At 41.4% G+C, this 14,468-nt stretch overlaps 1 protein-coding gene across 1 annotated transcript in view; it reads right to left on the reverse strand.

The window, feature by feature from the left end:
- The window catches only part of ADGRA3 (adhesion G protein-coupled receptor A3), a 119,093-nt gene that overhangs the window by 79,195 nt on the left and 25,430 nt on the right, over positions 1 to 14,468 (reverse strand). The window contains exon 2 of the mRNA XM_082838361.1: positions 7,448 to 7,519. Coding sequence (XP_082694487.1) covers positions 7,448 to 7,519 — 72 coding nt within the window. The remainder of the gene's footprint in view (positions 1 to 7,447; positions 7,520 to 14,468) is intronic.

Genomic DNA, 14,468 nt, shown 5'->3' on the forward strand with positions numbered 1-14,468 from the left:
TCAAAAATCAGCATAGCCCAAGTTCAATGCCGTATCAGAAACCCTAATCTGTGCTTTATCGAGCCCCCCAAGTGATTCTGATGCACATCAAGTTGGATAACCACCAATCCAGGCTAGGGCACTGGTCTCTAAACAGAGATTATGGGCTTTAAATTATCTTAGATTTAACACAGCTCCCTACTTCCCCCTTATCCTCACCCCTCATTCCAGCAGTCAGAGCATCTTCTGCTCACCGTGGCTCAGAGTAAAAGCCAAGGTCCTTACAATGACCTACAGGGCCCTCTACAATCTACCCCTCACCCCTCATACCTCTCTGGCCTCACTCGGCTCTCCTTGCTGTTCCTCAAACAAAAGCAGCATGCTTCACAGCACAGCCTTTGCACCTACTATCCCTCTGCCTGTAACGTTCTTTCCCCAGGTGACTCAAGGCTCAATCATTTGTGCTAAGCCCCTGCACTATCACCATGCAAAACTCGCATACACACACAGTGCCGACACACCCAAACTCCACTCCATGTTTTCTTTACTCATAGTACAGTCATCCCTCAGTTCCAGAACCCCCACAAATACCAAAACACAGATGCTCAAGTTCTTTGTATAAAACGGCATAGTACAGTGGGTCCTCCATACCCATGGAAGGTGGAACCCTGGGCGGGGGGGGGGGGGGGGGGTGTGTGGGCCGGGCAACTGTACTTATGCTATAAAGCTGCTTGCTATGTTTACTATTCTGTTTCGCCCCACTGCAGCAGAAGCTCCATGAAGACAGGACCTTTGCTGTGTTCACTAATGAACTGCAAGCCTAGGACAGTGTGGGCTATTAATAAATATCTGTTGAGGGCTTCCCTGGTGGCGCAGTGGTTGAGAGTCCGCCTGCTGATGCAGGGGACACGGGTTCGTGCCCCGGTCTGGGAAGATCCCACATGCCGCGGGGCGGCTGGGCCCGTGAGCCATGGCCGCTGAGCCTGCGCGTCCGGAGCGTGTGCTCCGCAACGGGAGAGGCCACAACAGTGAGAGGCCCGCATACCGCAAAAAAAAAAAAAAAAAAATCAAAATTCGTGAATTTTTGTGGAGCCATTTTAATATTGAAGATGGAAGAGAAAAAGCAACATTTTCGGCATACTGTTTTATTATTTCCAGAAAGGTAAAAACGCAACTGAAACACAAAAAAAGATTTGTGCAGTGTATGGAGATGGTGCTGTGACTGATCAAACATATCCAAAGTGGTTTGCAAAGTTTCATGCTGTAGATTTCTCTCTGGACGATGCTCCATGGTCAGGTAGACCAGTTGAAGTTGATAGCGATCAAACTGAGACATTAATTGAGAACAATCAACGTTATACCATGCAGGAGATAGCTGACATACTCAAAATATCCAAATCATGTGTTGAAAATCATTTGCACCAGCCTGGTTCTGTTAATCGATTTGATGTTTGGGTTCCACATAAGTTAAGCGAAAAAGACCTTCTTGAGCATATTTCCACATGCGATTCTCTACTTAAATGCAATGAAAACGTTCCATTTTTAAAACCAATGGTGACGGGCGATGAAAAGTGGATACTGTACAATAATGTGGAACGAAAGAGGTCGTGGGGCAAGCGAAATGAACCACCACCAACCACACCAAAGGCCGGTCTTCATCCAAAGAAGGTGATGTTGTGTATATGGTGGGATTGGAAGGGAGTCCTGTATGATGAGCTCCTTCCAGAAAACCAAACAATTAATTCCAACAAGTACTGCTCCCAATTAGGCCAACTGAAAGTAGCACTTGACGAAAAGCGTCTGGAATTAGTCAACAGAAAACGCATAATCTTCCATGAGGATAACACAAGACCGCATGTTTCTTTGATGACCAGGCAAAAACTGTTACAGCTTGGCTGGGAAGTTCTGATTCATCCGCCATATTCACCAGACATTGCATCTTTGGATTTCCATTTATTTTGGTCTTTACAAAATTCTCTTAATGGAAAAAATTCCAATTCCCTGGAAGACTGTAAAAGGGACCTTGAACAGTTCTTTGCTCAAAAAGATAAAAAGTTTTGGGAAGATGGAAGTATGAAGTTGCCTGAAAAATGGCAGAAAGTAGTGGAACAAAACAGTGAATACTGTTCAATAAAGTTCTTGGTGAAAATGAAAAATGTGTCTTTTAGTTTTACTTTAAAACCGAAGGAACTTTTTGGCCAACCCAGTACGAATGATGGAAAACAAGCAACCTCCCAAATGAAAACCAAACTTTAGAAGAACAGAGTGGTAAGCCTAAAGAAAAAGGATCCAGTCTGTAGGAGTGTGTCCACCTGCACCTGTTTTACTTTGTGGAACACTTAATACATCCAAAAAAAAGAAAACAAACAGAAAATTAATCCTCTTAAGAAGTCCATTCTTCATCCCAAAAGAACTGCCAGGAGAGCTTGCTTTGCAGGTTTACTCGATCTCTGGGGCTTATCTGCTAGCTAGCTCAACCCAGCCAGCCCTGTTATTCTACCCTATGTGCCCTACCCCACACTACTAAGCCTATCCCTTATTCTGCATGGCTTGGCTACAGTAATTTTAAGGCCAGAGCTTTAAAGTTTGGGCCCTAGTCTGAATAATTTCTTGACCTATCACTTGCTTTTTACACCACATCCTTTTCTGCCGTATTTTTAAGTTGTTTGATTTGTTTGTTCTCATTTTCAGGGGTCTCTAACTAGCCAAAGCAGCTGCAAACATTTGGCTGGCTACGTCTCTCAGGCAGAATTCTCCCAGGCAGCGTGTCAGTGAAAGTGGCTTTATTCAGGAAGGGACCTCAGAACACACTAACAGGAAAGTGGGGAAGTGAGCCCAGAAAGAGAAGAGAAGCAATAAAGGGGGCATTGTTGAGGCGATCTCTGCTGTGCTCAACTGATACTCAGGCCCCTGGGCACCTGTGGAAGGCAGCCTAGAACACACTCAGGGTCGTTCCTCTTGGAGTGGTTACCCACCATCTGCTTTCAGTCACTGTTTGAGGGTTGCTGAGGCAGGGGTGGGAGAGTGGGGCAGCTTTCATTCCAGCAATGGAGCAAAGAAAGCTCTCAGGTTTTGCATTTGGAAGACTTAGGGAGAGACACTGAAGGGCGAGGGTTGAAGGAATAAAGTCCGCTACAGTGTTTTCAGGTAATTTTGAAAATTTTGAAAATGTCATTATACAAACATGAAGTCATTTATTTGGCTAGCTATGTCTTAAGTTGGATTCCCCCAAAGCAGCTCAGGACACTTCTAAAGCACTTCCGGGCAAAACAGCAGGCTGCTGTAGAAAGAACTCTCTCTCTCTCTCTCTCTGCTAACAAACCCCAGTGGCTATTCCGCTGCTCCCCTGGGAAACTCTAACAGAGGGTCCTAGCCCATATGCCTCAATGGCCACACGACCAGTTCTCCTGCTCTACATCATGCTGGATCCTGCAAAATTGGGATTTTGCTTCCCCAGGAAAGAAGCCTCAGATGCCCCTTGCCCTTGGATCCAGAACCTTATATTGGTTTCATGTGATCTTTTTCCCTCTCTCCCCTCATCCCAGGTAGGGACGGGGAGGCGAGCAAAGACAGAGTCCTTTCCTGGGGACCCACCAACATGTAAGCTCTTTCTATACTCCCTCTAACTTTCCAGTTAGCCCAGGGAAGGTGTATTGAGGTGAAGAGGAATTTTCTTTCTTTCTTCCTTTTTTTTTTAAATGTTTCAAACCTCTTTTTTACATTTAGGGTAGGACTTCAGGAACTCACTGGTCAAAAACTGAGTACTTTTTTCTGTTTTGTCATCCCTTCTCCTGAGGTAGAGTAATTAGGAAACAGGCAGGGAAAATACACATCTGTTAATCTATCAAAATGCTACATCATTGTCACAGGCTGAACTGTGTCCCCCCAACTGTCTTATATTTAAGTCATAACCTCCAGTATCTCAAAATGTGACTGTATCTGGAGACAGGGTCTTTAAAGAGGTAATTAAGCTAAAATGAGGTCACACAGGTGGGCCTTAATCCAATATGACTGGTGTCCTTACAAGAAGGGGAGATTAGGACACGGACACACACACACAGGGAAGACGTCGTGAAGACACCAGAGGAAAACAGATGGCAACCTATAAACCAAGGAGAGAAGCCGGGAACAGATCCTTCTCTCATGGCCCTTAGAAAATACCAACTCTGCCAGGACCTTGATCTTGAACGTCCAGCCCCCAGAACTGTGAGGAAACAAATGTTTGTTATTTAAGCCACCCAGTCTGGGGTACTTGTTACGGCAGCCCTGGCAAACCAGTACAATGATTACACTCACAGAGATTGTTTTGGGCTCTATTTCAGACACAAAGTCCTAAAGTCTCTGCAGTCCTGGAAGAGAAGCCACCTAGATACACTATTGATTGTGTAAGAGCCAGAAGCAAACTGGAGTCCACGAGAAGCATCTTACAGGGATGAAAATCACAGAAGGGTACAAGAGATAGTCTTTGGGTTCAGTCGCAGGATGAGGACAGCAGTGCAAAGGCACAGAGCAGGTTAGAAAGCTAGGTAACCAGGCAGAGAGGGAAAATGAGAAGCATTATGGAAACAGCAGAAAGTATGAATGAAGAGATTGTTCAAGGAGTTGGTATGGAAAGTACTAAACTTAGAGAGGCTTTAAAATTAGCAAACCAAATCGGAAAGCAGCAACATGGTAGAAACTATAAATACGAAAGATGGCGCTGTGCCCTAGGGGAAGGAAAGCCCCCAGTCCTCTCCCACACCTTCCTCTCCGAGGCCCCTGCACCAACACCCTACTTCCAAGCCCAGGTGGAATCATAGGGCAGCGCTAGGGAAGGTCTAGAAGCCGGCAACCAGCCTTGGGTAGTGAACTCCCACAAAAGGGTCAAGCAACTGGCTAAGGGCTCTCTTTGGTCTACCTTGTGCTCTGGAAATCAAGTGAAACAAAGGCCAGGGGCATTTCCACGAGAGGCCGCAGGGCCCTTTGCAGCCTCTGGTCCCAGGAGGAACGTGGAGGAGGAAGGAGCACCGCCCGGCTCGTGCCCACAGAGGAAGGCCCTGTGGGTGGGGTGCTTCCTCTGGGACGCTTGCCCCTCTCCTTCCTTCTCGGGGCCAAGTCTTCCAAGACTGCAGTCGGAGCCTAGCTCTACCATCCCTGTCCCCTTCTGTCTCAAGCGGGCGGCTCTCCTGCAAAGACAGTGTGAGAAGCAGCCATCCCCCCAGGCATGCGCGACCCTCCTCCGTGGCAGTGGTTAAGGCCAAGGTTCAGGCCTAGGCTTGGAAGTGTACATAGAAAATGCCAAGCATAGGGCATGCTTAGGTAAAGATGATCCCGGACAGAGGAAGCCCAGTCCCAGAGTCATCACTGGGATTTCAGGCTGAAGCCCCCAACAATATGACAGTCTTTCAAAGTCCCCCAGTGTGTGTGTGTGTATATACATACACGTATATGTACATGTATATACGTATATGTACATATATACATGCATACCTGTACACATGTGTGTGTGTTTCTCTCTGGCCCTATATAAGAGAGATGGTGTTCTGGGATTCTGGTATAAACAGCCCCCTGGCTGAAAACAATAGCAACATTTTAATATCATCTAATATGTTGCTGGCAACCTAATGTTTCTAACATGTACAGGGATTTATTTTCAACAAATGGCTAAAAATAAGGCCAAAGACAAAGGAAATTAAAAAATAAATGTAAAAAGGACGGTAATTCACACCATAGCACAGAACTGTAGCTATGCTGTCCACACTTCGGATGTACGTGAACCACCACAGCAATCCTGGTGCCAAAAGTAACTTGTGTTTCTAAACACAACAGGCACCACTTAACACCTAGGAGTGCCTGTCATCCTTCCTTGGAAAGGGCAAACCGCACTGACCCTGCCATCATTCTGAGCACCTACTCAAGGCCTGACAATGTGCTACATGCTAAGGGTATCTGTCAGGCACAATGACTCTTCTTGCAAGGAACAGAAAACCAAACAGGAACAGGCTGCCTCATTCAACTCTAACAGTCCAGAGGGAGTCACTTCGGCGAGGTCCCGCCAGCTCCCCTACACTCACCCTGATGGGCCTACCCCACACTCCTCAGTGTGTCGGCTCCGGCCCAAAGCCCGCAGCACGGTGGCTTCTGTACCAGAAGTACAAGCATCTTTTCTGATGAAAGTGAGGAAATTCCTCTCCCCAAAGCCCCAAGCAAATCTCAACTCAGTTAAATTGGGTCAAATGCCCACTCCTGAACCAGTGACCATGGAATGTGTGTGGAATCTCCTATCAAGATAAGGCCTAGAAATGAGATGCAGCCAGCATCCTCTGAAGCACATGGACTATGTGGAACAGAACAGGAGGGCTTGAATGAAAACAGAAAAAAAAAGAAAATCTGAGAATTAAGCACTGCTGTGCCGAGATCATTTTACAGGTGTGTGTGTACACACATGTATATACATACCCATGTTTATATGCATACATATGCATACATGAGTGCATTGCTATATATATGTAAATGCACACACACACACACACACATATATATATATAAAGCCTAATTTAAAGATGTTTTATCTTAATGAAAAGGACAGACCTACATAAAAGGATGAAGAACTCTGGATGTTACATGCTTAAATAACACATCTATGATCAAAGCAATAAAGTCCTGTGGGATTCAATTGTGGCAGAAGACACTAAGTAAAACAGTCAAGGAAAGGCACACAGAAGGAGAAAAAGTGAAGCAAAGAGAACTAAGAAAATGAGGAAAGTCTGTTATCCAACAGAAATGGAGATGCTCACTGTGACTGGCTCCCTGATGTATCGGAAACGTTATCCTAAGTGTATGAGTAAGATGCGAATTTGAAACTTGATCCTAGAATAGCATTCAGCACACAAGCAATTAAATATCCGTTTTTAATCCATTAAAAACTCACCAAGGCAAAAACTAAGTGCTACTTGTCACACATCTTATCAGAAGCAAAACTAGACCTCATCATTAAACAAAACAGAATTATCACATTCAAAGACGGCTGAATAAGATAGTCAAAGTTTATCCGAAAGTACTTCTCCTGGATGTGTTTTTTTTTTTTGATTCTACTGGACTATCTTATAAGGCATAAACATTATGACAGAATTTCAAAATAGCACTGAGGCTTTAAAAGCCACTATCATGCATGGCCTGTTTTGTAAATAAAGTCACATCCACGTTGATTCGTGTGTGCATTCTCAAGATACTGGCATAACTGGGTCACTGTGACAGAGACCATATGGCCCACAAAGCCTGAATTATTTAATATCTGGCCCTTTACAGCAAGTTTGCACTTCTGTGCTTTAAAGAATTGTTTTTTAAAATGCAATTCCGAGATGTTTTATGATAAAATATTGGGAAAACTCAATTTTTATTTTGAAAAGTTGAGAGTTTAGTAACAGACTTACAATGAAAGTGCAGTGAATAAAATACCAATAAGAGATGATAATAAAAGAATACTCACAATCTTTCAAGGAGACTTAACCCAGAAAATGAGCCATTCTTCAGCTCGGATATTTTATTGTTACTCAGAATCCTAAAAATGACAAAAAAAAAAAAAAGGTAAGTTGCCTAATATATGTACACCATCAATATCAAAGTAATTTAGCTTGTTAGGTTTAAATCTAAATATGAGGAATTCTAAGAAGTCATTTATTACCCGAAGAATTTTTGAGATGCCTGACAAAAAAAAGGAGCTTCTTTCTCTGAGAAACGACCCAAAATAGCTAACTTGCACATCTTGTCACATCTTAAATTGTTCCTGTCACACTGAACCAAAAATTTTGAAATAAAAAGGGAGAGAAGTCAACACAAAATAGCTCTTAAGTTCAGAATAAAAATAAAGAATGCCACGTACATTTACATAATTAATCAACTTACATAAGTTGAATACTTAAAAACTGGAAACAACAGAAAAATGCAGAACAAGTGCTCTACAAAATACTGACTTTAAAAGAAACACAGTATCTTCTAGATACCATTTCAATAATGCTGAATATTACTTGTAACTTAACCATATGCAAATCTGTATTGTGTGAAAATATGCTTTTTGCACACACACACAGACACAGGTAGCTATATTACAATACTAAATCTCATGTATTAGGACGATGCTCTTAAAAAAAATGAACTGGAAACAAAAAAAAGATTTAAAAGAAGTCCTAGTTGGCAGGACTTGCCTAAGAGCAGACAATGTGTACATGACCTTGCTTCCTCTCAAGGCTTTGCAACTACGCTCCTTTTGCAGCTTGGATGCCAACACAGTAAGTCCCCTACGTACGAACCTTCAAGTTGTGAACTTTCAAAGATGCGCCCATGTGTTGCACAAGTGGTTGCGCTTTTAATGAAGACCTGATAGAATTGGAGGCCCAGAGAAAGGACTAAGAGAGACAAGAGGAAGAAGAAGTAACTGAAGAGATTTATGACACAGGAAATGGCATGGAGATTTTCTTTACTTCAGGAGACACTGCTAGTTTTTCAGGCACAGGACCCGACCATAGAACGGTACACGAAGGTTGCAGCAGCCATTCAGAATGCAATCCAGTGCTACCATGTCATCTATGAAGAGAAAAAAAGACCTACTATCCAGACAGCACTGGATCGTTTTTTCAAGAGGGTAGATAGAATTGAATCCAGCAAGGAACCAGAACCTGTGCTGTCAACGTCAGGCGTGAGTGAAACAGCAGCTTGCCCTCCATCTCCTATCGCTGACGATCCTTCAGCTCTACCATCTCCCACCTCCTCTCCCTCCTCCAGTCAGTAACTCTTCTTGCCTGTTCACTAGATGCCAGCCCTGTATGCCAGCTGCTGTACTGTACTACTGTACTTTTCAAGGTGCTGTACTGTAAGATTAAAAATGTTTTATTTTTTGTGTTTGTTTTTTATGTATTATTTATGTGAAAAGTATTATAAATCTATTACAGTATAGTACTGTAGAGCCAATTGTGTTAGTTGGGTACCTAGGCTAACTCTGTTGGACTTAAGGACAAACTGGACTTACCAACGCACTCTAGGCATGGAACTCGTTCGTATGTACGGAATTCCCATACAGGAGAAAGTGCAAAAGCTACCTTAATTGGGGGAATGACACCCAGATAAGGTAAATGAAAAAACCAAGGCATAGAAAAGTTAAATTAATGGCCCAAGATCACACTAGCGGAGGCAGAGGCAGATGTGAACCCCGGCACGCTCCACTCCAAACCCCACATTCTTCAATATACACCAACGTTGGTCAAGAGCCACTCTTACTGGCATTTTAGCAGAAAATTCTCCATCCCACACAGTGTTGCAACTTCAGGGGCACCCTCACACTGCGTACAGGCTGAGTGCTGCCCCCCACCTGGGACGGTGCAACACTGTATAAACAAATGTTAACAGAGAACACCCCTGGGTCATAAGATTTCAGGTATTCATTTTCATTTTGTCTACTCTCATCTTTCTTTTTTAAAAAAATCCACTATGTGTATGAAAACAAGCAAAATCAGCCATTTGACTGATTTTCTTTGGCTTTACGTGGAATTTTTTTTTTAATCCCGCTAATGCAGGTTAACATTTCACAGCATTTTGGTGAGATGATGAGGGGCTTCTAAAGTCAAGCATACTTGTGCTTGAAGGCCAGCTCTATCACTTTCAAATTACACTAGTCTTGGGCAAGTCACTACATTTCTCTGTAACAGAATTCCTCATTCATAAATGGGAAGAACAGTATCTACCTCATATAACTCTAGAAGGAAAGCAGAAAACGCCTAATATACTCAGTGAGTATTAAGTTTAAGGTTCTATTTCCTTGGTTCTAAGACACATAACTTCCCTCATTTTAATGTTTCTGAAATCAAGATGTATCTGGCAATCAAAGTACATTACTATATAGTATTTTCTCTCTCCAAGCTGTTACTAAAGCAAGGATGGTGATCAAAAACATGCTGGGTTGGGGGGAAGGGGGGAGGGATAAATTGGGAGATTGGGATTGACATATACACACTACTATATATAAAATAGATAACTAATAAGGACCTACTATACAACACAGGTAACTCTACCCAATACTCTGTAACGGCCTATATATGGGCAAAGAATCTAAAAAAGAGTGGATATATGTATATGTATAAGTGATTCACTTTGTTGTACACCTGAAGCTAACACAACATTATAAATCAACTATGCTCCAATAAATTTTTTTAAAATGCAAATGAAAAATGATTCATATCCTCAAGGAATTTACACTTAGCAAAAAAGAAATAAACATCATAATCACATTGAGAAATGCAAGTTGGAATGTGAACTCTACATACTCAATCAGCAAAGACAGAATTTAGGTGCCAATATAAAGCTTAATATTCCATTCTTACACCTTCGGGCAATTTTCACATTAAAAAGACCAATAGCATGAACTGCAAGATTTTGTTCATTTTAACTAAGCATATGTAATCTTAAAATAAAAATTCAAATTCAAAAAAAGCCAATTAGGGCTTCCCTGGTAGCGCAGTGGTTGAGAGTCCGCCTGCCGATGCAAGGGACACGGGTTCGTGCCCCGGTCCGGGAAGATCCCACATGCCGTGGAGCGGCTAGGCCCGTGAGCCATGGCCGCTGGGCCTGCGCGTCCCGAGCCTGTGCTCCGTAACAGGAGAGGCTGCAACAGTGAGAAGCCCGCGTACAGCAAAAAACAAACAAACAAACAGAAAAAAAAGCCAATTAAAACACCATTTTCTCTAATCAAAATTACAAAAGGTTATTTCAAGTAAGGTGGTAGGCACGGGCAAAAGCAAACTTGGACTTGGACATGGCCACAAGGTAACTGGAACAATATTTCTCCAGCTGCCTAGCAGTCCACACCCAAGAGCCACCAGCCTTGCTTTCCTAAATAGGCACTGATCCTAAGCTAACAAGTTACCAAATCTGACAAAAAATATATTCAATGACCTTATTCAGACATGATTTATAACAGACAAAAACTGGAAACTACCAAAGAGTTCAGTTTGTGTAAGAGGAGTAGTTAAATGATGGTACACCAAAATGTTATACATCCATTAAAAAATGATGCTTTTAAAGGAAATTTAATAAAAAGGAAATTGTTTACGATCAGTTAAAAAGCAGAAAACAAAACTGATATCATTGATTGAAAAGAATGCAGAGACAAAAAAAAAGACTTGGAAGAAATACATCATAATGATCACTAGCTTAGTGATGAGGTTTCTACTTCTCTTTTATTCTTTATAATCTTGCAGTATCTTTTGAAATATCTAGAATAACTCTTATTTTTAAAATATACTTTCTGATGATAAACCTAAGAATCTTAATTACCAAGTACAGCTTGAAATTGACTTAATTTTGAGTATAATTATATCTTAGAAATAAACACTGAAGTAAGGAATACTTTATTTGTGCTTTGAGATTTAAGACTTGCATTTCTTATTTACATTCCAAAAAGATTTATGGGGCTTCCCTGGTGGCGCAGTGGTTGAGAGTCCGCCTGCCGATGCAGGGGACACGGGTTCGTGCCCCAGTCCGGGAAGATCCCACATGCCACGGAGCGGCTAGGCCCGTGAGCCATGGCCGCTAAGCCTGCGCATCCGGAGCCTGTGCTCCGCAACGGGAGAGGCCACAACAGTGATACCGCATACCGCAAAAAGATTTATGTAGTGACTATTTGCACCTTAAAAGGCAGTAGTACAAAGAACAATAGTGTTGATATCTAGAGCCCAAGGTTTTAACTGAGACCTCACAAGTAATACATGATTCCATCTGTGACAAGTCACTTCACTTTTCTAGGTAGACTTCATTTCATCAATTTTAAGACAGAAAAGATTAGACCAGAATGATCACCAAGCTCCTTCCAGCTTCTTTTAATTTTCTATAATTATTCATGTTGTAATGAGCAAAGCTGTCGAACTTGATGGTGACTGAGAATTTACAACCAATAAACCAAAAGTAAGGAAACAAAGGAAAACAACACAGTCTACCAAGCTCAGTGCCATTGCTATCCTGTTTCTGAATGAAGAATGAAACCCACATATAGAAGTAGCTTGGGAAAAACTGCCAGGGTGGTAACTTAATTATACTCACTTAGATTCGGTATTGCTTCAGCAAAAGGACTGTCATTTGCTCAGTCATAAAGGCTTCAGCAGAATTAATGATAGATTTTATTGAGAGTAAAAGGGAAGACATTTCATCACACTTAAAAAGTTATAACTGTAACCTTAAAAATAGTTTCAATATATTCAGTCTACAATATTACTTGATGTGTTAAAGGATCTTGTGCAAGAAAACAGGATCGGTGTGAATAAATCTACTCTTCAGACAGCTTTTACACTCAATTTTGAGACGGAGGGACTGTGGAACTAGCAAATGCATAATATCACGTAACACATAAACCTAAAACCTATTCATACTCAATATGTTTGCTGACATCTTTGAAATTTCAAACTTTCTAGGAGGTAACTAAATGAAAAATATAAAACTTGACCAGAGTTATAAAGCTTATTATACATACCGATTTCTGTTCTATACTAATGATGTTATCACCACATTATCTATAGACAACACCTCTTGAATTTAAATACAAGAAGAGTTTGTTGTCCATTGCTACCATTTAACACAGAAACAAGTTAGTTCAGTATATCATGTATGCTGAAACATGAAAAAAGGAGTAAGACTTAAATGCAGATATGTTTTTTAAAAAAATCAAAACTTTATGGAGCAGAAAGAAATAAAAATTAAGCATTACAATTTCTCAGTTGCATGCTATTCCAGCTCCCAGAACGGAATGCTGTTCACAGGATCTACACCCTGTATGGCAGAAGACACAGAATAATTTTCCTTTTGAGAGGAAATGAAAATATATTTCAAGAGCATTAAATATTCAGAGTAAACGTTAGGAATATAATTCTTAAAGGCAATATGATTTCCTGAAGGAAAATAAAAACAGATAAATAATCAAATAGGGTCATCAGAGTGGGTTGAATGGTGTTCCTCAAAAAGATACATCCCTCCAGAACCTGTAAATGTGACCTTAATTAGAAAAAGGCTGTTTGCAATGGAAGTTAAGGGTTTGAGATTGTCAAGAGATGAGATTGTCCTGGATTAGGGTGGGCCCTAAAGCCAATGACAAGTGTCCCAGAAGAGAAGGGAAGAGGACACAGAGGGTCATGTGAAAACAAGGGCAGTCTCAGAATGAGAGGAAAAAAAAAAAGAAAATAGAAGGCAGGTAGATTTACAAGCATAATAACCAAAGATTTTCCAGAACTAAGGAAAGGCGCAAATGGGACTATGTTTTTAAATGCAGTATATTTTAAAAACTTCTTTTTTGGGACTTCCCTGGTGGTCCAATGGTAAAGAATCCGCCTTCCAATGCAGGGGACGCGGGTTCGATCCCTGGTTGGGGAACTAAGCTCCTACATGCCGCAGGGCAACTAAGCCCACGCGCCACAACTAGAGAGAGAAAACCCACACACCACAACTAAAGAGAAGCCTGCGCACCACAACGAAAGACCCCACATGCCGCAACTAAGACACGACACAGCCAAAAAATAATAAAGTATTTCAAAAAATGACCATTAAAAAAAACCTCCTTTTTGACATTTTTAATGCTACAATATAAACAATATTTACATCTACTATCAAAGACAAAGGACTAATTCCCCAAATATATAAAGAGCTCTTTAAAAAAAAAATTCCCAATAGAAAATCTAGCAAAGGCCATGAAAAGATAGTTCAATAAAACTAAACACTAATGGGGCTTCCCTGGTGGTGCAGTGGTTGAGAGTCCGCCTGCCGATGCAGGGGACACAGGTTCGTGCTCCGGTCCGGGAAGATCCCACATGCCACGGAGTGGCTGGGCCCGTGGGCCATGGCCGCTGAGCCTGCACATCCGGAGCCTGTGCTCCACAATGGGAGAGGCCACAACAGTTAGAGGCCCGCGTACCGCAAAAAAAAAAAAAAAAAAAAAGTAAACACTAATGGATCATAATCATATGAAGGGATATACAACCTCAATCACAAGAGAAATGTAAATTACTAAAATAAGACAGCATAAATCACTTATCCGAATAGGGAAAGATGTGATAACACATTTTATATTCGGAGAGAAACAGCCACTCATATTTTGCTATAAATCAGTAAAATCACTATGGAGGGCAAAAACACAAATGCATATATAATATTTGATTCATTTATTCCTTCTGGAAATTTACCCTAAAGACATACTTACACGTGTGCAAAATAGAGTACATATGTTATATATTAATTATATATTTAGATAACAAAATTATTCATTGCACTATAAAAGCTAATTACTGGATATTTAAGTTGGTCCGAGGAATATGGGATTGGGTTAAGTTATCCATTAAATGGATACCATGCAGAATGTGAGGCTGGGAAGCTCTTTAGGTATTCAATATAGAAAGACCAGAGACATACTGAAGACTGAGGGCATACATGTACATATTAAAAGTTACCATCCCTTGACATTTCTGATTTGCTCAAATAAT

The sequence above is a fragment of the Leucopleurus acutus genome, assembly GCF_964270905.1.
Source record: "Leucopleurus acutus genome assembly, chromosome: 4".
NCBI lineage: Eukaryota > Metazoa > Chordata > Mammalia > Artiodactyla > Delphinidae > Leucopleurus > Leucopleurus acutus.